Raw genomic sequence first — 26,714 nt, forward strand, 5'->3', positions numbered from 1 at the left:
CAACAGTAAAACTAACTGATATAAAATACTAATTATCAAAAATAAGTATTCGTTTTCGTAATTAATAAGCTCGTGTCGGAAAATCTGACGTGGTTTAGTTTAAAACCAAACAGGCTGTATAATACATTTACCTGTAGATGGCGCTTTATGCATGTGAGGTTAGCGGAGGCTGATAGCAACATCAGTTAACTGATAAATACGACAGACATGAATGATGGCAGGGGGTAGGAAACGACAGAGCCCTATTTGGGACTATTTCGGATTTAATTCCGAAACAGGAAAAAGCAAATGTATTGTCACGCTGAATAATACACTGTGGTGTTGAATACAAATCCTTCATGGCGAAAGATTCGGAAAAGAAGACTACCATCGGTAATGATAAAGTCAGCGAGGGTGCTAGTAGTTCTCATGCACATTTGAAACCTTTAAGATTGTATTAGTATTGTATTTTTGCTAAATTAATATTCAACATATACACACAAACGCAAAAAGATTTAATCTTTAATATGTATGTTTGTTCATATGCATGTTCATCATGTATTATGTAAATTTAAGGTGCAATTGTTTGGTTCTTTTTTGCATCTCAAACCCTTGTTATTTTTATCAAGAGTTAACTGTAAACTGTGCAAACAGTACATTTTCTTAAAAAAAAATTCTTGCTTTGTTTTCTTTGGCTGCTAAACTATAATTACTAAAACTATAACTGAAACTAAATAAAATAAAAACTAAATAGAAATGTGTTTGCAAAATAAAAACTAAACTAAAACTAACAAAACCATTCATGAAACTAACTAAAACTAAACTTAAAGCAAAATTGAAAATGATATTAAAATAAAAACTAATTTAAAAAAGCGAAACTATAATAACCATGCTCTGAACCACTGATTCAAAACAAAAGATTCGTAAAGTTTCAAAGCTTCATGAAGCAGTGTTTTGAAATCGCCCATCACTAGATATTGTTGAATAAAGTTGTTATTTTGGCGCACGAAAAGTATTTTCATCACTTCATAACATTAAGGTTGAACCACTGTAGTCACATGAACTGTACTAAATATGTGTTTAGCAGCTTTCTGGGCATTGAAAGTGTAAATTAACTTGCTGTCAATGCAGGTCTCACTGAGCCATTGGATTTTATCAAAAATATCTTAATTTGTGTTCCGAATATGAATGAAGGTCTTACGGGTGTGGAACATATCGTATCGGGTGAGTAATTAATGACAGAATTTTCATTTTTGGGTGAAATAACCCTTTAAATTCTAAGGTGGCACCAGCCCCAAGCAGATAATATTAACTTTTTTATTATTATTAATAAATATTAAAAATATGTACAAGGGTGTGAAAATGGCTAATAAGCCAATAAGTGCTCCTCTGCAGCATCTACTACAGTGGTAATTCATTCTTTTTTATTTCTAAATAAGTGTTTGCTTTCCTACATCGTGAAACTAGTTTTACAAATGGGGACAAACTATTAAGTATGAACAAATAATGTTTTGGACATCACAATTAAAATAACATTCAAACTGGGCAATATTTAAAGCTTTGAAGTGCTGGGAAAAGTTGCTTAAAAGCAGTCGAAAACATTTCTGCCACAAGTTATTTCTGTTAGTGTCTCAATGTTTCCCATGTTGAAAGTTGTTATAATGCTACTCTGTGCGTTCGCTTGGTGGCTGCTATGAGACACTTGTTGCACACTGCAGTAAGATAGATCGATATTAGGTACGGTAAAATATGGTACTCGATTGTTTACACTTTAAACGATAAGACTTGCTGTGTTGAACTACATAACTTGATTAGTTTTCTGTTGATGAATGTATCCAAACAGTTGCTCACCTGTCAAATAAAACAAATAATATATTAAAACGAGGATAACACGGGTATGATGTCATTGATAGGTGATGCACGGACATGGTTCTGGATTTAAACATTTGGGATAATGTAAAGACACAAGTCAACAAAATATATAACATTGTTCTAGTGGTTTTTGGATATTTTAATCCAAAAATCTTACATATTGTGCCTTTAATTGAATAATTGAATAACTTTATTGTTAGACAGGTAGGAAGGCCACAGGTAAATATGACATTTATTATAGTGGGTTAATGAGAAGTTCACTTAAATAAGAGTGAATAATTACAGAAAAAATGTTTTTTTTTTTTTTGTTTTTGTTTTTGTTTTTTATCAATTGACAGCACTAATAGTCATACCAGTGAATTTTGACCTTGCGAGGACATTTTTTGGTCCCCATGAGGAAACAAGCTTAGAAATCAAACAGAATTTTTTTTTTTTTTTTTTTTTTTTTTTATCTAAAATAGCACAAAAGTTTTCTGTGGTTTAGGGGTAGGGCTGGTGAAATAGAAATAGAATACACAGTTTGTACAGTATAAAAAACCTTTACGTCTATGAAACATCCCCATAAAACATTGAAACCCAATGTGTGTGTAGGTGTGCATGTGTGTGACCGTGTGTTTGTGTACACTATCACTTTAGGTTTTAAGGTTAGGGCCACCCAACAAGCTTGCTACTATTAGTTATTCACACATGCTTAATGAAAAAGTAATGAGAAAAACCCTAGCTAGTTCTCATCCTCATGTCTCACACAACAGCAGGGGCTAATGGGTTCACGCGTTCATTAATAATGGAATATTATATGCTAGTGTGATAGCTACAAGCTGTTAACCTGTGAGCCAAGGGAGTTCAGATGACATCTACACATTAATAAAGAAAGCTGCTTATGTTATACCAACTGCATTATATTTTTACAAGCCACACCTGAAGGATACGAGTGGGGCAGTCAATCTGATGTAAAATGAACAGTATCTTGTGTTCAGTCAGAATCAATATCCAGCAATATGAATATGAATTGGGAACAGATTATACTGGAGATGTTCTCCAAATGCAACTCACCAAAACAGGCATCATCAGGTCTGCAATGTAAACAAACAGAGCTCCAAATGTAAAACCCACAGCAACAGGGAGGAACGCAAAGTCCCCATATTTCCCAGATTCCTCTGCCATCTCAATAGCAGGAGCCAGCAGGGACCAATAGGAGGCCGCAAGCATGACCTGAGGACAAAAACAGTGAGAGACAGAGTTAACTGCTGTCAGCAAACAGAAAGGATTTCACACTTACACACCAATACTCAAGTACAAAATGCAACATGTTCTTAAAAATGTTCTTTTGGCATCAATGAGCATTTTAAAAAATCTAAAGAAGCTTTTATGGAATGGAAAGGTTCCATGGATGTTAAAGGTTCTTCGTGGAACAGAATTCTTCAATGCCAAAGAACATTTATTTTTAAGAGTGTGTTTATTTTGCTCCCTGTCATGTCTTGAAACGAAGTTATTGAAAAGCTTTCGTCAAACAATTGCCACACATTTTGATATTCTCCTAGTTTTTGGAACATGGTAGCTGCTCAAACTGATCACCAAGCTCCAGAAACCAGCTTGACCTCTTGAAGAAACACAGTAGCTTGTTTGCTGCTGATCCAAGATATTCAAGCTATTAAGTTTCAAAACACAGCTTGTTTAACCCTATAAAGCATTGTATCATATATTTGACATGCATGTTTCTAGGATCTCTAAATGATCAGCATTTCCTGAAAAACCTGTTGCACACAATCTAATACATGTCTTCTGTCATCCAATTGGTAGTTTAGACATTTTTAGTACGTAAAAGGCCTTTTAGTGTGAAACATAACAAGAACTTTGATTGTGTTAGTAATATTTCAAGATGAAATTATTACTTGATTATCCATACATTATTTTATATAATAATCATGAGTATCAAATATGATCATCAGGGCCCAGTTGTTCAAAAAAACAAGAATTACAGTTGCAATATCTATTCAACTTACAGAAAATGTTTACAATTTCTTCGTAAGTTGAATACGGAAGGCAGTCTGGCGGAAGCTAGATATTTTACTTCATAACTTGTTAAAATAGTTTTTTTTTTTTTTTTTTTTACATAAACGCATCGCTTCGCTTCAGAAGGCATTTATTAACCCCCGGAGCCGTGTGGAGCACACGTTTATGTTGGATGGATGTGGACGGAAACACTTTCTTCAGCTTCATACTCATTGATCCTGCTTTATTTTACATTATAAATCTTGGACGCATCAGGATTTTTTTTAATATATCTCTGATTGTGTTTATCAGAAAGAAGAAAGTCATCTACATCTAGGATGGCTTTAGGGCAGTGGTCACCAAACTTTTTAAGCCCAAGATCCCTGACCTCGACCTTCACTGCAAACCCAGATTTTGATTCAACTCAAAGAGATTGAGTACATATTACTTAAATGTGTCTAATTTATTGACATTACTTGTTAATTCTGATTAAGCTGAACTTTTTCTTGTCCTTTCTTATTGTAATTGAGTTTTTAAGTCCAATCAGTAGTGTCTACTCAAACAAATTGAGTTTGTATTACTTAAACATGCGTCATTTCTTTACATTAATTATGAATTCTGAGTAAACTGTACTTTTTAATGGCCTTATTGTAATTATGTGTTTGAGCTAAAACAACTTAATATCATCAAGTTTTGCCTGTCCAACGGTAAGTTTAGAGGGTCAAAAACAAAATACGAAATCACGAATTTTTTTCCAGATGGAGTCACTGGTAAGTTTGTGATTACTCTTAGCCCGGATTTTATATTTACTTAAAAATATAATTACAATATACTTAAAATATTTAAGTTTGGTTGCATTACTTATAAAATATAAATATATTCTACTAATTTGTGGGTGTATTTGAATGTGTTAATAAATGGAAGTTAAATGCACTTAAATTATTAAGTTTCTCCTGACCACGCCTCCTACACACTGGTTTGCGGCAGGTAATGATGCCATTTTCTTGTGGTGTGTGTGAATTCAAGGAGCTGTTGATGAGCAGTTGGAACATTTGTTTTGGCTGTACTACAGACATTTTTTCCAAACATTTACCTTTTTTTATAATTTTTCACAAAAATAAAATCACAATTTTTAAGTTACCATCATCGAGGTCAAGGTTTGTTTTAGTTGAGCTCTTGACCCTTGACTTTTTAACATTAAATTTTGTTTGGACAGTTTTAACTGCAATAAAACCAACTAGACAAACAAAGTCAAAAAATGATCAGGTGGTGTTGGTTATGTTTTCACATAATCATAATTTGTCCTGAATCACTGAACTCATCTAGAGTCCAATCTCTGAGTTAGATTTACATTGATTACAGCAGCACTGTGATTCTACAGCACAAGATCAGCTTTTACAATACAATTTTTTTTTTTTTTTTAAAGTTGTCCTTATCACAAAGAAAATATATATATATATTTTAGTCACACACAGACATCAAGAATCAGCATATGAATCTCAACAATGGTGACAAGCAACATATTCTGATAAACAGATCAACTCTGAACATTAGAAAACAAGCTACTAAAAAGTCAGAAAAACAGCAAAATTTAAATAGTTAGAATAAAGAAAATTACTGAGACAATTCAGCTGATAATTTATTCATGCAGCAATGCATGATGGGAGCCATGGATGAATTTTGATTGGTGGCAAGTTAACTTGCTTAGTACAGTACATTGAACTTAAATATACTAGGTGTAATAACTACAAAGTAATTAATGCTACAAAACATTTTAAGTTAAATGAACTCGAATTATTAAGTTCACATTACTTAAAAAATTGAGGAAACTGGTTGCCCTAAAAAATTAAGTAAATTCAACTTAAATGTTCTATTCCATTCCATTATGGGCTTAAGTACATTGAACGTAGTCCACTTCACTTATTCAACTAATGCTTCATTACTTAAAAATTTTAAGGCAACGAGTTACCTCGGTTTTTTTAAGTAGATTCTACTTATCCGGGTTTACAGTGTTTATGAAAGACATGATCTACTTGATAGAAAAAGACACCCCAGATTGTATTTAGTATTTTTTTTTTTTTTTCCTGTGGCTAATTTAGATTCTGATTTATTTATTTATATTTAGTTATTTTTACAAGCAAATTGGCCAATTCTGATACTGGTTGCAGATATTTATTAGGGCCCAAGCGAAAATTCGCGCAGGGCCCTCTTGTTCTTCTAAGGATTATTAGGGCCCAAGCGAAAATTCGCGCAGGGCCCTCTTGTTCTTCTAAGGATTATTAGGGCCCAAGCGAAAATTCGCGCAGGGCCCTCTTGTTCTTCTAAGGATTATTTTTTTTTTTTTTTTTTATTTTTTTTTTTTCCGTCTTCCGGGGCTTTTTGGGGGCCTTAACATGCTCAAAAACTCTTGAAAATTGGCACACACATTGGAATCCGCGGCCATTAGGACGCCGGAGAGGCTGGTACCCGGGCGTGGCAGGGGGGCTCGACAGCGCCCCCTTGAAAAAAGTCTGAAAATTTGGTCCATATATTAAACATGCTTGCACGTATTAGTATGAAACTCGGTACACATATAGACCTCATCTGGCCGAACAACTTTCGCGCTCTAAGTTAATCGCCACGCCAACAGGAAGTCAGCTATTAAGGGTTGTTTGAAAAACGCATGCTCTGGAATTTGATATACTCCTCCTAGACGATTAATCCGATCGCCACCAAACTCGGTCAGCATGAAGTCAAGACACTGATGATTAAAAATTGCCAGGGGATTTTTGATATCTCGAACGGTTTGGCCGTGGCGAGGCAACGAATTTATGGCGAGAAAAAGGAAACAGGAAATGTGTTATAACGTCTTAATACATATATTGATCTTTATGAAACTTCACGAGTGTGTTCGTTATAGGAGTCTGATCACATGGATGTGACTATTGTGAGTCAAAGTTATAGCGCCACCAACTGGCAGCAGGAAGTGTATCACTTTTTGAAATGTTTTGAGATCACCCTCTTATTTTTACCTGATTTGCTTCAAACTTCATCAGTGTAATGTCAATACACAGCAGATGTAGACCTATGACAGGATTTTTGATATTTGAAATATTGCTGCCATGGCAACAGGTCAAACTGTAATAATATTCTTGAGTGTTTTTGAGGCTCTTAACATGCTTCAAATTGCATGAAACTCGACACACACATCAATATTGTCAACCAGTAGACATGGACAAAGCCATAGAAATGGGCGTGGTGGAGGGGCTCAGTAGCGCCACCTTTTGACAAAAGTGGGGGGGTTAGTTTTTCCTACAGTCACCAAACTCGGTACACATATTATTCTCATCAAGCCGGACAATTTTCTAATTTACATTCATTAGCTCCGACCAACAGGAAGTCAGCTATTTTGGTTTGAATGTTAATTTTTTGAAAAAACAGGCTATGAATTTTATACTACTACTCCTACAGGGTTTATCCAATTTACACCAAGCTTTTTTAACTTGTTGCGAACACATTGAAGTTGTTTAATTGCAAACGGATTTTGGATATCTCAAACGGTTTGGCCGTGGCGAGGCAACGAATTTATGGCGAGAAAAGGGAAACAGGAAATGTGTTATAACTTCTGCATACATTGATTGATGTTTATGAAACTTCAGGAGTGTGTTGGTTGTAGTAGTCTGATCACATGGATGTAACTATTGTGAGTCAAAGTTATAGCGCCACCAAATGGCAGCAAGAAGTGTATCACTTTTAAAATGCTTTGAGATCACCCTCTTATTTTTACCTGATTTGCTTCAAACTTCATCAGTGTAATGTCAATACACAGCAGATGTAGACCTATGACAGGATTTTTGATATTTGAAATATTGTTGCCATGGCAACAGGTCAAACTGTAATAATATTCTTGAGTGTTTTTGAGGCTCTTAACATGCTTCAAATTGCATGAAACTCGACACACACATCAATATTGTCAACCAGTAGACATGGACAAAGCCATAGAAATGGGCGTGGTGGAGGGGCTCAGTAGCGCCACCTTTTGACAAAAGTGGGGGGGTTAGTTTTTCCTACAGTCACCAAACTCGGTACACATATTATTCTCATCAAGCCGGACAATTTTCTAATTTACATTCATTAGCTCCGACCAACAGGAAGTCAGCTATTTTGGTTTGAATGTTAATTTTTTGAAAAAACAGGCTATGAATTTTATACTACTACTCCTACAGGGTTTATCCAATTTACACCAAGCTTTTTTTAACTTGTTGCTAACACATTGAAGTTGTTTAATTGCAAACGGATTTTGGATATCTCAAACGGTTTGGCCGTGGCGAGGCAACGAATTTATGGCAAGAAAAGGGAAACAAAGTGTTATAACTTCTGCATACATTAATTGATTTTGATGAAACTTTGGCTTAGTCTTCGTTGTACAAGGCTGATCACATGGATTTGACTATTGTGATTCAAAGTCATAGCGCCACCAACTGGAAGCAGAAAATGTGTCACTTTCAGCATACATTGAGATCACCCTCTTATTTTTACCTGATTTGCTTCAAAATTCATCAGAATAATGTTAAAACTTGGCACATGTAATCCTTTGAAAATGGGCAGGGAGGAGGGGCTCTATAACGGCACCTTGTAGTGCAGTAAATGTGGAGTGAATTTGACATAGTCCTTTGATGTTTAACCGTTTTAAGTGCCTATTGCCCGCTGTGCACAGTTGCCCTGAAGCCACCGGGGTGGCGGTGCCACCGGGCTTGGGCCCGCCATCGCTGCTCGTTATTTTTTTTTTTTTTTTTTTTTTTTTTTTTTTTCCGTCTTCCGGGGCTTTTTGGGGGCCTTAACATGCTCAAAAACTCTTGAAAATTGGCACACACATTGGAATCCGCGGCCATTAGGACGCCGGAGAGGCTGGTACCTGGGCGTGGCAGGGGGGCTCGACAGCGCCCCCTTGAAAAAAGTCTGAAAATTTGGTCCATATATTAAACATGCTTGCACGTATTAGTATGAAACTCGGTACACATATAGACCTCATCGGGCCGAACAACTTTCGCGCTCTAAGTTAATCGCCACGCCAACAGGAAGTCAGCTATTAAGGGTTGTTTGAAAAACGCATGCTCTGGAATTTGATATACTCCTCCTAGACGATTAATCCGATCGCCACCAAACTCGGTCAGCATGAAGTCAAGACACTGATGATTAAAAATTGCCAGGGGATTTTTGATATCTCGAACGGTTTGGCCGTGGCGAGGCAACGAATTTATGGCGAGAAAAAGTAAACAGGAAATGTGTTATAACGTCTTAATACATATATTGATCTTTATGAAACTTCACGAGTGTGTTCGTTATAGGAGTCTGATCACATGGATGTGACTATTGTGAGTCAAAGTTATAGCGCCACCAACTGGCAGCAGGAAGTGTATCACTTTTTGAAATGTTTTGAGATCACCCTCTTATTTTTACCTGATTTGCTTCAAACTTCATCAGTGTAATGTCAATACACAGCAGATGTAGACCTATGACAGGATTTTTGATATTTGAAATATTGTTGCCATGGCAACAGGTCAAACTGTAATAATATTCTTGAGTGTTTTTGAGGCTCTTAACATGCTTCAAATTGCATGAAACTCGACACACACATCAATATTGTCAACCAGTAGACATGGACAAAGCCATAGAAATGGGCGTGGTGGAGGGGCTCAGTAGCGCCACCTTTTGACAAAAGTGGGGGGTTAGTTTTTCCTACAGTCACCAAACTCGGTACACATATTATTCTCATCAAGCCGGACAATTTTCTAATTTACATTCATTAGCTCCGACCAACAGGAAGTCAGCTATTTTGGTTTGAATGTTAATTTTTTGAAAAAACAGGCTATGAATTTTATACTACTACTCCTACAGGGTTTATCCAATTTACACCAAGCTTTTTTTAACTTGTTGCGAACACATTGAAGTTGTTTAATTGCAAACGGATTTTGGATATCTCAAACGGTTTGGCCGTGGCGAGGCAACGAATTTATGGCGAGAAAAGGGAAACAGGAAATGTGTTATAACTTCTGCATACATTGATTGATGTTTATGAAACTTCAGGAGTGTGTTGGTTGTAGTAGTCTGATCACATGGATGTAACTATTGTGAGTCAAAGTTATAGCGCCACCAAATGGCAGCAAGAAGTGTATCACTTTTAAAATGCTTTGAGATCACCCTCTTATTTTTACCTGATTTGCTTCAAACTTCATCAGTGTAATGTCAATACACAGCAGATGTAGACCTATGACAGGATTTTTGATATTTGAAATATTGTTGCCATGGCAACAGGTCAAACTGTAATAATATTCTTGAGTGTTTTTGAGGCTCTTAACATGCTTCAAATTGCATGAAACTCGACACACACATCAATATTGTCAACCAGTAGACATGGACAAAGCCATAGAAATGGGCGTGGTGGAGGGGCTCAGTAGCGCCACCTTTTGACAAAAGTGGGGGGGTTAGATTTCCTACAGTCACCAAACTCGGTACACATATTATTCTCATCAAGCCGGACAATTTTCTAATTTACATTCATTAGCTCCGACCAACAGGAAGTCAGCTATTTTTGTTTGAATGTTAATTTTTTGAAAAAACAGGCTATGAATTTTATACTACTACTCCTACAGGGTTTATCCAATTTACACCAAGCTTTTTTTAACTTGTTGCTAACACATTGAAGTTGTTTAATTGCAAACGGATTTTGGATACCTCAAACGGTTTGGCCGTGGCGAGGCAACAAATTTATGGCGAGAAAAAGGAAACAGGAAATGTGTTATAACGTCTGCATACATATATTGATCTTTATGAAACTTCACGAGTGTGTTAGTTGTAGTAGTCTGATCACATGGATGTGACTATTGTGAGTCAAAGTTATAGCACCACCAACTGGCAGCAGGAAGTGTATCACTTTTTGAAATGCTTTGAGATCACCCTCTTATTTTTACCTGATTTGCTTCAAACTTCATCAGTGTAATGTCAATACACAGCAGATGTAGACCTATGACAGGATTTTTGATATTTGAAATATTGTTGCCATGGCAACAGGTCAAACTGTAATAATATTCTTGAGTGTTTTTGAGGCTCTTAACATGCATCAAATTGCATGAAACTCGACACACACATCAATATTGTCAACCAGTAGACATGGACAAAGCCATAGAAATGGGCGTGGTGAAGGGGCTCAGTAGCGCCACCTTTTGTCAAAAGTGGGGGGGTTAGTTTTTCCTACAGTCACCAAACTCGGTACACATATTGTTCTCATCAAGCTGGACAATTTTCTAATTTACATTCATTAGCTCCGACCAACAGGAAGTCGGCTATTTTTGTTTGAATGTTAATTTTTTGAAAAAACAGGCTATGAATTTTATACTACTACTCCTACAGGGTTTATCCAATTTACACCAAGCTTTTTTTAACTTGTTGCTAACACATTGAAGTTGTTTAATTGCAAACGGATTTTGGATATCTGAAACGGTTTGGCCGTGGCGAGGCAACGAATTTATGGCAAGAAAAGGGAAACAAAGTGTTATAACTTCTGCATACATTAATTGAGTTTGATGAAACTTTGGCTTAGTCTTCGTTGTACAAGGCTGATCACATGGATTTGACTATTGTGATTCAAAGTCATAGCGCCACCAACTGGAAGCAGAAAATGTGTCACTTTCAGCATACATTGAGATCACCCTCTTATTTTTACCTGATTTGCTTCAAAATTCATCAGAATAATGTTAAAACTTGGCACATGTAATCCTTTGAAAATGGGCAGGGAAGAGGGGCTCTATAGCGGCACCTTGTAGTGCAGTAAATGTGGAGTGAATTTGACATAGTCCTTTGATGTTTAACCGTTTTAAGTGCCTATTGCCCGCTGTGCACAGTTGCCCTGAAGCCACCGGGGTGGCGGTGCCACCGGGCTTGGGCCCGCCATCGCTGCTCGCAGCTATATTTATTATTATTATTATTATTATTATTATAAACCAAAAATATAGCCATTTCAAATTAAAGGGAACCACTGCTTTTTAATCACAATCCAAACAAAGATGCCACACACGTTGCATGAGCAGTTGTTTTTCATTTGAATTAGATTTAAATTCAAGATTCAAAGCAAAAACAGAACAGTTTGACTTTATATTTGTGAAATTATATGCTACACACAAAAAAAGCTTGAAACAAAAACAGCAGGGTGAATGAGATACAAATTCACTCTCTGACAGTAGGTGGCACTTATGGAACAAGCAGTGATACAGCGTTTCCTTGGTTACCGCTGTAAACAAGCTGAACTGAAAATAATAATAATCGAAATTTTTCCTTTCAGAGATGCATTCATATCCCTTTCCCCCCCAATATTTATATTATTTTCCTATATTTCGAGCATTGTGAACAGTGAGCTCTGTCTGCTACAGACTTTTCTCCCTTTTTTGCATCCGTCTTCAGCGTTTCTGGCCTCCTGTTAATGGCCACTCATGATGTGGGCTATTCACCTTTATCACTTTCCCAGTAGCGCCCAAAAATAACATAAAATAAATACAAAAATACAGTACAATAACTGGAGAAATGTAATGTATCGTTATTTTTGTACTCCTATTTCTGTTATTTTCGCGAGCTACTGGGAAAGTGATAAAGATCGACCTGTCGATCGTGATCGACCACTGCTTTAGGGTGAGTAAAGCTTGGGGTAATTTTCATTTGAAAGTGAACTAATCCTTTAATAAGACATTTTTGGCAGATATTGAGTAACGACTGATATTTATATGCATTTTATAAGTGTCTGCTATACGGTTATAAAGATCTAATTTCTTACTGTTTGTCCATATAAATATCAGCATCTGCACAAAATTGCATATTTTTGCTCAATTTGGGCCTCCGAAGAAAATGAGGCGTTTTTCCTCCATATTCTCACTATATCATACTATATGACCCATAAAAGCCTGATGTACAGTATGAAATATGATGCAAAACAAAACAAACATGCAAACTTTTTTGTCCGAGGGTTCGATAAAGTGTTCCATTTTAAATTAAAATTAAAGAAGGAAAAAAAAATGATTGTCCTGACTATTATTTAATCCATCACACTTTACAGGGTTCAATTGGATTTTCCACCGGGGATACTTTTTGCTCGCAAATGTGTCCTAATAATGTCAGAATCATCCTCATGATAAGCAAAAACAAGCTCTTTGTTGGTAATGGGGAAGAGCGGCTCAGTGATCAGAGAGGAGAAAATGCTGCATTATGAAGCTTCTGTTGGACAGGGAAGTGCAAACTCCTCTTCAAAGAGAAAGACTGAATATTAGATGAGAGGAAAAGACATGAGGAGGAAAAAAGCATTATCATCTGCAACAGAATACTTAAGAAATGAACATGAGATCTATTTTTCATTCCTTTTGAACTTTCTGCTATTCAATTTCAATTTGATTATTGTGATGAAAAAATCATTTCTGATTTGTAAATGTGACAGAACAGGCTGTGCTCAGAATGGAGTACTAACATACTGCTGCACCGTAGATAAACTATTTTTAGTACAATAATATATGAAACAGCATGCAACAATAAACATTTATGAAGTCATGTTTACTACTAGAATACTGTGCAATATACAACAAAAAAAAGAGCATGCATACTACAGTGTGTTACTACTATAGAATGAGGCACACAGATAGTTGAATTATGTTTTCTGCTTTTATTTTGTGCTCTGAAAATAAAATTAGCTTAAAACGCATTCGATACAGTATGCAAATCTTCCGAACTCCAGTTTGCATCAGAAGATTTTTGATTATTCATGATTAAAAGTGTAGCACAAAACCCTCAAGCAGAAAAGAGCAAGTTCAAAAATCGTGAATTTTGTCTACGCTGTCCAACACTTTTTGGCCAAATCATGATCAAAGACTTGTTCATTCGTCCTGGTAATGATATCAGGACCTAAAGGAAGACATGAGCACTGTGTCTTACTCGGAGTGGTGATATCTCACACACACACACACACATATATAAGCAAAGCAGATAATGACTCCCTCACACAAACCAAACACATTTCTATTAGGACAGGACAAAAAATATATATTTAAAATATAAAAATACATATATTATTTTAAAAATAAAATAAAAAAATACTTATATAAAAGGTAAAGCATTCGAACAAGCTAATGGAAAGCTATCTGTCTCTAGAAATTACACCTATATTACCTTAGCAGCCAAAACGGCACTTTGCGATTATTGTTATTATATTATTATTATTATTATTATTATTATGTCTTACGGAAAACCTCAATTTCCTGCTGCTCCATTTGACATCTGTTTTGTTCCCTTTGAGGGCAGCGCTGTTATTAACATCAGGGGTGAAACATTCAGGTTAATCTATGACTTTTTTCTATAATGACAATCTATTCTCTGCCACTATAATGAACCCAACTGAGCTGCACATTTCATGTCAATTAAACGGTTCTGACACCTCTAAAAAGGTGTGCTATTTATTTTCTTTTTGGAAGGGGGTAATTATTTCATTTTCTTGTGCACCTCTTCCCCCTGAAGGAAGTGCTTTGAATAAGAACAAGACGCATAATAATAATCTTTCTGGAGTGTCTAGACACGTAGACGAACATACCTGTTCAGTTAATGGCTAATTACTGGCGCTGTGATTGCACAGGGGCTCGGAGGCCTATTGACTGACTGATAACGCAAAACACAACTAGAAGACAAACAGGCAATCTCAGGAAGCGAGCATTGATGCACGGCTGCACTTCAGAGATAAAGCTGAACCTTGTGCTTTCACAAGTTAACGTGGTCATGAATTGAGAAATAAAATAGGTCAAAGAGGACACTATAATATAAAAAAGTCAGAACTCTAAAGTTCTTCACAAGTCTAAAAACATTTCAGATTTTGTCTCAGTTTGACATCATACTGTGAAAAGACCACCTCTGCAGAAGAAGATCAATGCCTACTTCTACATCATTGCCTTTTTAGTAGTGCTAGGTGGTAAACCGGTTCATTCAGTAAACTGGTTTCAATTTCCATACCGGTGCATAAAAAATATACTTTAAACTAACTCAAGTCAATTATGGACAGTGGTTCCACACAACCAACTTAGTTTTTAATCAACATTAAATTTTTATTTTATTCTATGCAAAAAGTCGACTAAATCTACAGTAGATTTAGTCAACTAAAATCTAATTTACTTAAATTTTAATGCATTAAGCATTTCTCTAACAATACACAGATCCAATACACTGATATAGGTACATCTGATATTCCCCAAACTGTTTATGTTCACTGTACTTTGCTCACCAAAGCGGACGGTTTTTGACCGTTCAAGTGCAAAAACACGCGAAAGAGCAAAATTCAGTACTTTTCAGGGATTGACACACTTATCAATGAGGTACTATTATAGTTTTCATTTAAAAAAACGTTATTAGATTTGATTTTTAGTTTTTCTGCTTTCATTGTAATTTTAGTTAAAAGTTTTAGTAATTTTTTGTGTCTTAGTTTTTGCTTTTAAATGTCAATAAGTTTTTATTTCTGTTTATTTTAATACCTCAGGTTAAGCTAAAGCTTAGAAACTATGAAATAAAATAAGTTTACATTTTTATATATTTATGTTTTTATTTCAATTAATGTTTATTTCAAGTAATGAAGATTTCTTTGGTTTTAGGTTTAGTTAACTATAATAACCCTTATACTTAAAAACCCTTATACCCTTATAAAATATATTAAATAATGTGTCAAATAATGTCTTTCCTTCCTGTGACAGAAGATACAGTAGTTTACTATGAATTAAATAGAAATTTTAAATGTATTTATTAATTAATTATTAAATTAAATGTAATAAATTAAATACAATTTATTGTGTAAACAAAATAACAATGACCAGGAAAAAAATCATTTTAAACCATACCGAAATACACCGTGACTCTTATTCTGAAATGTCTGCAGTCTGTACTGTAGCAGGCTACTCATGAGGGTGATAAAATATGCATTTCTTACAACCGTCTAAAACATATAAACCTCGTGTAGTAAAACATAATTCATCAACATTAGCGTATAAGCAATCGCATGGCATAAATATGCGCTATTCAATAATTGCGAAGCAGTCTGAAGTGCTGCTGCGCGAGCCTGTAGAGGGCGCAACAGCACCGCATTTCCCGCAGTTAGATCAGCACATTACACTTCAAATGTGCGCATATTCCACACAGAACAGCTGTTCTGACTGGATATCTTCCCAAATCGTCACTCTTTCATTTTCGTGTCGTTTTTATTCGTTAACGAAAATTAGAGTAAATTTTAGTCATAGTTTTAGTCATTCAAAACGCATTTTTATTTAGTCATCGTCTCGTTTTCGTCTGTAAAAAAAAATGTTGTTGACGAAAATTATTCGTCAATGAAATTAACACTGCTGAAAAGGAAGAATCTACGTAAAATAGTTATGTCCAACCAACTCAATTCAATCATGGACAGTGGTTCCACTTGATTGAAACAAATAAAACCCAATAGAATCAACCTTGTTAAACAAAATAGAATCAATTGTGTTCATTTAACTTGAATGAATGGTTTTAGTTTTCATATTAATTGAATTACAAAAATAACCCTACAATTACTGCTTCTTGTTTAGTCTTATGATTTATATAACTTTTGTGATGTGATGTTCTGTGTTGGCAGTCTAAAAGTGATACTGGTTTCATCCAGGGCAACTCAGACTCTCATCAACTTAGACTTACGATGCTTTTAGGAAACACAGCCCAGAGCACTACCATAGTGAATACTTTGTTATTAAAGTAATGTGAATTTTTATTAGCAAGTCCTAAACCCAAGCACAAGCTCAACACTTCACCACAATGGTAAACCCAAAACTATTAACATAACAGAAACTTTTAAATACCAACATAATAGAAAGTAAACATTCTCTCATCTTGCTAAAACTGCTTAAAATAACACGTTCAACATTTACTCTCCCAGATCAGCCCATTTGCAAATGTCAATGTCAGCTTTGTTTGTATAGCACTATTCAAACAACACATGCTGACCAATGTGCTTTACAACAAATGCACGATCCCCTTTCCGGCTTAACTTGGTCCTTGGAATTTTAAAGGTGCCCTAGAATTAAAACTTGAATTTACCTAGGCATAGTTGAATAACAAGAGTTCAGTACATGGAAATGACATACAGTGAGTCTCAAACTCCATTGTTTCCTCCTTCTTATATAAATCTCATTTGTTTAAAAGACCTCCGAAGAACAGGCGAATCTCAACATAACACCGACTGTTACGTAACAGTCGGGATCATTAATATGTATGACCCCAATATTTGCATATGCCAGCCCATGTTCAAGGCATTACACAAGGGCAGCCAGTATTAACGTCTGGATCTGTGCACAGCTGAATCATCAGACTAGGTAAGCAAGCAAGAACAATAGCGAAAAATGGCAGATGGATCGATAATAACTGACATGATCCATGATATCATGATATTTTAGTGATATTTGTAAATTGTCTTTCTAAATGTTTCGTTAGCATGTTGCTAATGTACTGTTAAATGTGGTTAAAGTTACCATCGTTTCTTACTGTATTCACGGAGACAAGAGCCGTCGCTATTTTCATTTTTAAACACTTGCAGTCTGTATAATTCATAAACACAACTTCATTCTTTATAAATCTCTCCAACAGTGTGTAATGTTAGCTTTAGCCACGGAGCATTATCAAACTCATTCAGAATCAAATGTAAACATCCAAATAAATACTATACTCACATGATCTGACGCATGCATGCAGTATGAATGTCGAATACTTTGTAAAGATCCATTCTGAGGTTTATATTAGCTGTGTAAACTGAGTTTATGCTGGTTAAAGCAAGCGCGAGCTCCGTGGGCGGGGGAGCACGAGAATTAAAGGGGCCGCAACCTATATATGGGTGCATAGTTAATGATGCCCCAAAATAAGCAGTTAAAAAAATGGGAAAAAAAAAAAAACTATGGGGTATTTTGAGCTGAAACTTCACAGACACATTCAGGGGACACCTTAGACTTATATGACATCTTGTAAAAAAAATGTTCGATGGCACCTTTAAGTAAATTTTGAGTTGCTGATCTCAATGTTCTTCCCGTTTGGTGTTCAGTTAACAAATCTGATAAATAAGATGATGCAAGGCCATGCAGAGATTTATATACTAGTAAAAGTAACTTAAAATCAATCCTGTACTGTACAGGAAGCCAATGCAGGGAGACCAGGAACGGAGTGATGTGTTCATGTTTTTTTTAATATTCATTAATAATCTCGCAGCAGCATTTTGAACCTTCTGCAGCCGTAAGATAGAAGCTTGACTAATTCCTTTATATAACGAATTACAGTAGTCCTGTCTGGATGATATGAGAGCATGAATTGTGATTTCGAGACTCTTAAATGTCAGACAAGATTTCATCTTGGCCAGATTTCTCAGATGAAAAAAAAATAGACTTTACAACATGATGTGTGTTCAACTTCAGAGAGCTATCAATAAAAACGCCCACGTTTTTAACACATTCTTTAACGTTCATTGACAGTGGACCAAAATTAAACCCTGCTGCACCCTTTGCTCCTCTGGGGCCGAACACTACAACCTCCATCTTGTTTTCGTTAAGATATAAGAAATTAGAAGCCAGCCATGCTTTAATATCAGAAAGGCAGGACATTAAAGGTTCTAGACTATTTCTATTAGTTAACGGTAGATATATTTGTAAATCATCCGCATAGCAGTGAAATGCTATATTGTGTCTTCTAAAAATATCCACCAATGGGAGCATGTAAAGTGAAAAAAGTGTGGGGGCCAGGATTGAGCCTTGAGGCACACCACATATAAGCGAGATTGCTATTGATGTATATGATCCTAATCGTACTGCCATGCTTTTGTCAGTCAAGTATGATTTGAACCAATTTAGGGCCTTACCCTGCAAACCTACGTACTCTTCTAGGCGTGAAAGCAGCACTGTATGATCTATTGTATCAAAGGCTGCAGTTAGGTCAAATAAAATTAACACTGCTGAATCACAGTCACCAATAAATCATCAAAAACTTTTACAAGGTCTGTCTCCGTGGAATGATACTTTCTGAAGCCGGACTGGTAAAGTTCACCAATCTTATTCTGTTCTAAAAAAAAAAAAAAAAACATGTAACTGACTAAACACCACTTTTTCTAAAATCTTTGCAAAGCATGATGGGAAGTGAAAGTCCTGTTTGATTGAGTCCTGGTTGAGTTTATTTGATTGAAACATGTTATTTTAATAAGAAAACATGAAGTCAAAAAGTAATCGTTCAAGTCGATTTAACATGAAGCAATTAAATTTGAACCAGAAACCTAATACAATGGTGTTGAATCCAAAATTAGTTGTTTAAATAAAGTGTACAGCATCAAAAAAATAATTTTAATGAATAGCTTCTGTATCTATGCAGTTCTTTTTTGGTGAAGTTCATCTACAGCTGTATCTGGATCAATTTTGTGGTGATAGCATAAATAAATAAAAAGTTACAGCATTAGAACCCAAGGTAGCCTTTTTGTTTAGCCCTTGACGCCCCCTAATGGGCATTTTTAAAATCATCCATCTTGTGATTGTCACAAGGGATTATGTTGATTTTGGACTCATTTTAATCGGGAGCATCCACTGTAAGTAATGATGTGCAATTTTCTGCGACCTATGCATGTTTAATGAAGTTATAAGTGCAAACGCCACATGAAGTATATATCTGATTTTAGTCAACGCCTGTGAGGTTTTATGTGTCATAACTCCGTGAGGAATATCTTGTGATCGATGCAATGGATTATGATTTTGGACTCTTTTTAATCGTGAGAATCTGCTGTAAATAATGTTGTGCTATTTCCCACAATCAGAGCATGTTTCATGACGTTACGAGCAAAACGGTGACATAAATGCAGCATGCGTGTATTATTTACATATGGGTCTTGCAGGGCTTCATGAACAAAACTTAGTCAAGGCCTAAAACTATGTGCGTTGTATTCTACTCCGTGAGACCTTTCAAATGACATATGACACTTATGATTCTGAGCTGTATGATGTTTTTGGCACATTGCAGTATTATAGTACAAAAAAGTATTTAATAAATTATAAAAACATTTTTTTTTTTTAATCAGCAAATATCTCAGCACTACTTTAGGAGTTAATCAAATTGGCTACATTCATTGTAAAGTTCAGACTCTTAAGCTTTCAAATGACGCCTATTTTGTGTTGATCAAGACAGAAGTTTTGAAAAAATTATAATTTTGTAGCAAGGTGGCAATTATGAATCACTAAGCAATCACTAAGTTACATGGTCTAAATGCATTTATATGTATTTATATCATCTGTGGAAGGCACAGGACCATAAAATGTTCATCCAATCATATCCCTCAGAACAAGATGTCCTACCTGCCTGTCAAAATATGTTTTTACATACCCTTGCAGCGCCATATCAGCCATGAGCTTATGCTACATTCACGCCATGACTACCGTAATTTGGAAGAGATATAAACCTGTGACATTATACTAAAGAACGGTTCGAATTTATGTGTTTCAATGTAGGGCTGGACGATTAATCGAAAAGTAACCGAAACCGAAATTCTGAACCTCTAACCGACGTACTTTTCCCATGTCGGTTATTTCGGTTTTTTAATCCTGTTAATGTTTCCGCTTAAAAACATTGCCGCGTTTGTGTAGCCACGACTCCGCCCTGTCCAGTCAGTGGCATAAAAGCAAAACACGGAGATAAACGCCGGTTCAACACAGTGATGGCGCGTGAGCCTTGCGTCTTCACTAAACTTTGTCAATTGTGTTTGTTTTAAGGTTTGTACATTCAAGCGATTAGACGAGATGTATTATTATTCCGAGCTACCGTGCTCGCGCAGCTGCATAGTGGCAGGAACACTCATACAAATAGTAGCTGCGCAAAACGTGACGATCGCGTACACAGAGAGGAACACAGAAACTAGTCAGCGCTGTCCTGTGATTTATCACTAAAGAAGCTTAGAAATTCAACTTCTTATAGCATATATTTTCTACTTTTGAAGTAACCATTTACAACCCACAGCTTCACGATGAACAGAGAGACGGTATGACTAATTCACATGCAATCACTTGTACTGGTACTGTGCTAATTTATCTTTATCTGATTTACAACGAGCAGAAATATGTAAGAAATGTTACGAACCATAGATAAAATAACTGCTGACGGTGAGCTGTTATGTAAGATCACTCTTTCAATAGGAAAAAATATCCCACCTTTTAATAGTCAATCATATTTACAGTACAAACCTTGTCAGTGAATATGAGGGCAAAAAAAAACAAGAAACAAAATAATCGTTCATTAATCGTAATCGAGGTAAAATGTTCAATTAATCGAGGTTTTGATTTTAGGCCATAATCGTACAGCCCTATTTCAATGGCAACACTATCAACGCTGAAATAAATGTGCAGCAGCCAGGTGGTACAGTTCTTTATGTACATTATTATTGTAATTTTCTGTGCTTTGAGACATGAAGTAGTTTAACGAAGTCTCTCGTGACGCTTTTGTTTTTACTCGTTCATGTGGCTTTTGAAAAGCGCTGAAGGGAAGGTGGGATCTTATGATTTCAAAGCTAGCTCGCTATTGCTAGCCTCTCCAAGAATTACTTACCCTACCTTTAATGCATAAGTAAATGTATTTAAAATCTATAGACACAGATTAGTGTCACCTGGTGGAAAGAAATAAAGAAAATCCTATGTAATAGCACAGGTTAACCACTGTTACGGTACATGTATTCGTCCCGAACCGTCATGGTTCGGTTCATGCAGTATGACGACGAATACAGGCGATCCACACTCCAATCCAGAAAGGGGCGCACACAGTAATGGTTTTTAGCCTAACCTATTTTAATCAGCATTAACCACCGATAATCAGAATAAGCTCAGTGTCTTGTTACTTTTGATAAGAAACAAAGTGCCATCTTTCAAATTCTGTCCATTTTATCACAAAATTCAAACAACAAATGCTCTTTTTTTATGCTTTTTGATGTGGCGTGACAGATCACTGTCAGTTCAAACGGCAGCACGGCGCACGAATGAACGCGATCATCCCTTTCACTTCACTGTTAGTAAAACAGTTTGTAAATGGTGTGTCACGTAGTATTACATTTACCTCAGAAAAGCCATGCAGTGTCCACAGTTTATTTCACTAGAGAAATTAACTGTTTTGCTAAATAAATGCACTATATTAGTCTATATTAATTATTTTAACTTTAACCTAAGTAAAAATAAATCCATCATCTAGCAAGTTATGACAGCCACTGTGTAAATGATTATATTTCAACAACGAATTGGAGAAACAGAAGTTAATGCAAAAACGCCCTTGTGTAATTTACATGCTTTCAATACAATACAATTGCTTGCTTTCATTTTGTTTTAAGTTTGTATATATATTTAGACATTATCGAAGACTGCTTTCAAATGTTGAAATGAAATGTTGATTTGAAGTGTCAGTTTTTGCATTAATATTACAGTCAATAAAACCTGAACACAGAATTTATAGCTATTGCTATAAATCTAATAGCTATAGCTAATAGCTATAATCTAATTCAAACATCAAAATTCATTAAAATTTAACAAATGAACAGGAATGCGGTCTCTGATCTGATTTTAACCTCTTAGTTGAGTCTTACGGCTCAACTATACAGCCTAATATAGCCTTTGATCTCACTCTTCATATATATACTTATTTCATTTAGTTGCCAAAGCAACATTTTTAATTGTCATTTACTTGAAGCATTTCAAATTATTACCTGGAAATAAATAAAAACTAAAACTGAAATACAAATAAAAATCAAATTAAACCTAAACAGTACCTAAAAATGACAAAAGCACATAATTAAATGAGTACTTATTTAGCTAAAATGAAAAATTTAATGTTTAAAATAAAACTTAAACTGAAAATAAAAAAATTAAATGCTAATTAAAAATATGAATAAACATTAATATAAACCTATAATGGTTTTATTAATACTAAAATAACACTGAATTGTTATTTTCATATCAAGCTAAAGAAAAAAGGTCCAAAAAGCACTGAACCACAACTTATCCTTATCTGTAAAACAAAGTAGTTTAAGACTTCTTTTCTTTTCACATCTCATCTAGCACAACAAGTGTGTTTATAATAAACTCACAGCCACTCTGATGTACTTTTAGTTCATTGTTGTAATGCGGTCCAATTGCGAAGCTACAACTAAAGCCCAATTATCTTTCTGTAGCTGAAGGAACATTTAATCCTCTTTTCTATGTTGCAAAATGGAAGAAAACTCATTAATTAGCCTGCCCTCAGGTGGAGATTCTTTCTAGCCTCATCTTAACACAATAAAATGCGCCGTATGCTGCAGCCGTGCACATGCACACACACAGTTGAGCCGCTCACCCTGCGTTTCCTCTCACACTGAAGCTTTCTGTTTGAAGCCAGAACAGTGACATGAATGACAGCCTTCACAGACTCACTGCGGCGTGTGTGTGAATCTGTCTGACGCTCTAGTATTTTCAGTTCTTTTTGAATCTTGAACGTCTGGGATGCCAGCATAAATATTTCAACACTGCACTACCATCCACACAACCATATTGAGGCACAGTGTGTCTTTGAGCAAAGTGGAAACCTGCTCAATCAAATATTTCCATCATAAAGCCAATCATAAAGGATACATTGTCAAAATATAAAAACTAGGGATGCACCAACAATACAGATTTTACACCAATATTGCTCTCTTATTTAAAGTTTTATCATTAAAATAGATAGTTTTGATCAATGTTTCAAATGAGCAAAGTTCAAAAAAGCATGCATTAAGTTAAACTGGCTAGTTTAGTGCTGCATCAAATAATTTGGACTGGATCTGTTTAACATTCAGCATGCCAACATAAATACAACAGATTCATATTAAATAAACAGTGCTTTTTAGGTAGGTTTAACAGTAGTTTTCAGGTACAGAAATAAAGTAAACAAAAACACCATATTCTTCACTGTATAAATTAAATAAATGTTATTCATCGGTTTGTTATATCTGCATTTTTCATGCTTTAGCCGATATGCCAATGGTTGTAAATTGATCAAATATCGGCGGCCGACAATCAAGCATACAATCAAACCAAAAATTATTCGGACATTTTTGATATTTTTGATATATTTTTATTAGTGGGTGCAGGACACTATAGTTCATTTATGTAAGTGAGGATAGCAAAATAAAGTAAACTGTGACATATTATACCCAAAAATTCTTCATACAGTGGACTACCAGTAAAATTGATAACAATTTGGAACCAAAAATTATTCAGACACTTTGACCTGACCATGTTTTGCTTAAGTGTTATCTGACATAATTAAGATGATTTTTTTTTTTTCTGACACAGTTTAACTCTTAGATCTTGTCATATTTTATTACCATATTTTATTACTATTAATGAATGAAATGTTCAAGGTGTCTGAATAAAATTTGGTTTGACTGTATTTATTTATTTATTTGTTTATTTTTTTTATTTATTTTTTTTTTTTATATATATATATATATATATATATATATATATATATATATTATTTTTTTTAAACCTATCGTTAATCTAAATTAAAATGCTAAAACACACAAACTATTAAAATTTGTTCTTAAAATTTCTAAAAATCACAAAACAAATTGTTGTTTATTAATTTAAATTAGAAATGAGGCAATCACCTGTTTGTTAGTTGTTTTTTTTTTTTTTTTCAAAGGTCAATTATAATTAAACATATAGCTGTGAGCAGCAGTTAACAGGGTTTTAAGGCTTTTAAGAAACATGCGTATAAAGGTATTACTTAGCAAGCCTGTAACCACCTAGATCATAGATGGAAAAGACCATTTACAGCCAAAACAGGCAAATTACCAGCTCAGGCTCATTAGAAAAAACACAAAATAAGCTGTTTTGTGACAGTTTCAAAGTGAAATGTCCAGTGAATGGTGCTAAAAGCATGTTTAGTTTTTACCGGAACAGATGAACGTGAATATGGCGTTTTATTACGTTGGATTTCTGAATGGTGCTAAAAGCTTTGCTCCATCACGTTTAATATTGTACACCTACACTAAACCCCAAACTTACCCAATAGTGTTAACAAAATTAAATGTGACATAAAAATGCAATCATAACCATAGCATAATAGCTTGTTTTTGAACTCTTGTCTTTGAGATCTTTTGCTTTTACTCGTCTTTCATGGGATTCGTACCCGAGCTCTTTGCATTGCAAGTACAATTCTGTACCAGCTGAGCAAGCTTGTTACATCAGTAAAACTGAACAACTGGAGCTGGGTAAGTGATGCAAACTCCAAAATATATTCGTTTACAAATCATGCACTATGGTAAAAAGTGTTTTGAGGTCATAACATAATTGTGCAAGGAGCTGCCTCTAGTGTTCATTTCTGCAGTGATACTGGTATGTATTTTGCATTTTGCAAAAATGTTGACACAGGTACGTTTTTCCAATGAGCATGTATTGCAATTTACTAAGGAAATATATGTTTTAAAGCTTGTTAACAGTTATTGAGGTTGAGAGAAAAACATAGTTTGCAAAAGTAGATTTTTCAAAAAAATCCAAAATACCTGAAAATGTCACCAAGGTTACGATCGAATCCGAGATGTGCATGTCGTCTTGACCCAAGGATTCCAATGACATAAGACACTTATGTTTGTTTACACAGTTTTGCACTATAGTCACACTATATAAGCATGTAATCTAATAATCCTTCATAATTTGTTTGTGTGACATCAACCATTTAAAAATGTTAATCGCAAGGGGTGCAGGTTAAGCTGAAGAAAGAAAAGAAAAAAAAAGAAAAAAACAATTGACCTGATATAGACATAAACCGTAATTACAGCAATTATATTGAATGAATAAAGAAAATGTATGAACAAATGGTCATTGAAATCAGATTTAAGATCCAAATTGGCCATTAACGTTTTTATTACCAATTACACTGTAATTGAATTCTTGCTCTCCTCTCAGTCTGAGCTCTAACAGACACAGTATTTATGCAACACTTCATGCTGTTCCACACAAGCATCCCGGGCTCTTCCCTGAACTCATCAACCCGGTATTGATTTGTAAACGGGCTCAGTGAGGGGGATGGAGAGCTCTAGACCGTGCTTAAATTCTACATCCTGTATAATTAAATCTATCCACCTTCACTGAGAGGTGCTCGATGCGCTGCTGCCGTGCTGATGAGTACACATGGGAGACGCATTTCAAGTTACGGCTATACTTTGTCCCGGGTTAGACGACTTTTTCGATTTCAAAGTGAACACCTATAATACAGACCTACACAATGCTGAATCTGTCTGGGGAACAAACCCCCAGGAAGTCTGCTATTTTAAACACACACACACACACACACACACACACACACACACACACACACAAACACAAACACACAGAGCCTTCACTGCCTTCCACAGCATTCAATAATTATCAGTGAATTGCTTTCAAACATCTTCAGCTTTCTACTTTTAACGTTTAAATGTGTAAAAAAAAACAAAAAAAAAACAACTAAATCACACTTTCTAAAAGACCATAGGACTTATTTATAAAGACATACATATATATACAGTACAGTCCAAAAGTTTGGAACCACTAAGATTTTTAATGTTTTTAAAAGAAGTTTCGTCTGCTCACCAAGGCTACATTAATTTAATACAAAATACAGTAAAAAACAGTAATATTGTGAAATTTTATTACAATTTAAAATAACTGTTGTCTATTTGAATATATTTCACAAAGTAATTTATTCCTGTGATCAAAGCTGAATTTTCAGCATCATTACTCCAGTCTTCAGTGTCACATGATCCTTCAGAAATCATTCTAATATGCTGATTTGCTGCTCAAGAAACATTT

General features: G+C 35.1%; 1 protein-coding gene across 3 annotated transcripts in view; it reads right to left on the reverse strand.

Annotated features, from left to right (window-relative positions):
• LOC137007355 (zinc transporter ZIP11-like) overlaps positions 1–26,714 on the reverse strand; it is a 169,425-nt gene that overhangs the window by 129,691 nt on the left and 13,020 nt on the right. For all 3 annotated transcript variants that reach the window (XM_067368732.1, XM_067368730.1, XM_067368731.1), the window contains exon 4: positions 2,905–3,063. In XM_067368732.1, coding sequence (XP_067224833.1) covers positions 2,905–3,063 — 159 coding nt within the window. The remainder of the gene's footprint in view (positions 1–2,904; positions 3,064–26,714) is intronic.

This window comes from Chanodichthys erythropterus, chromosome 19, assembly GCF_024489055.1.
Source record: "Chanodichthys erythropterus isolate Z2021 chromosome 19, ASM2448905v1, whole genome shotgun sequence".
Classification (NCBI taxonomy): domain Eukaryota; kingdom Metazoa; phylum Chordata; class Actinopteri; order Cypriniformes; family Xenocyprididae; genus Chanodichthys; species Chanodichthys erythropterus.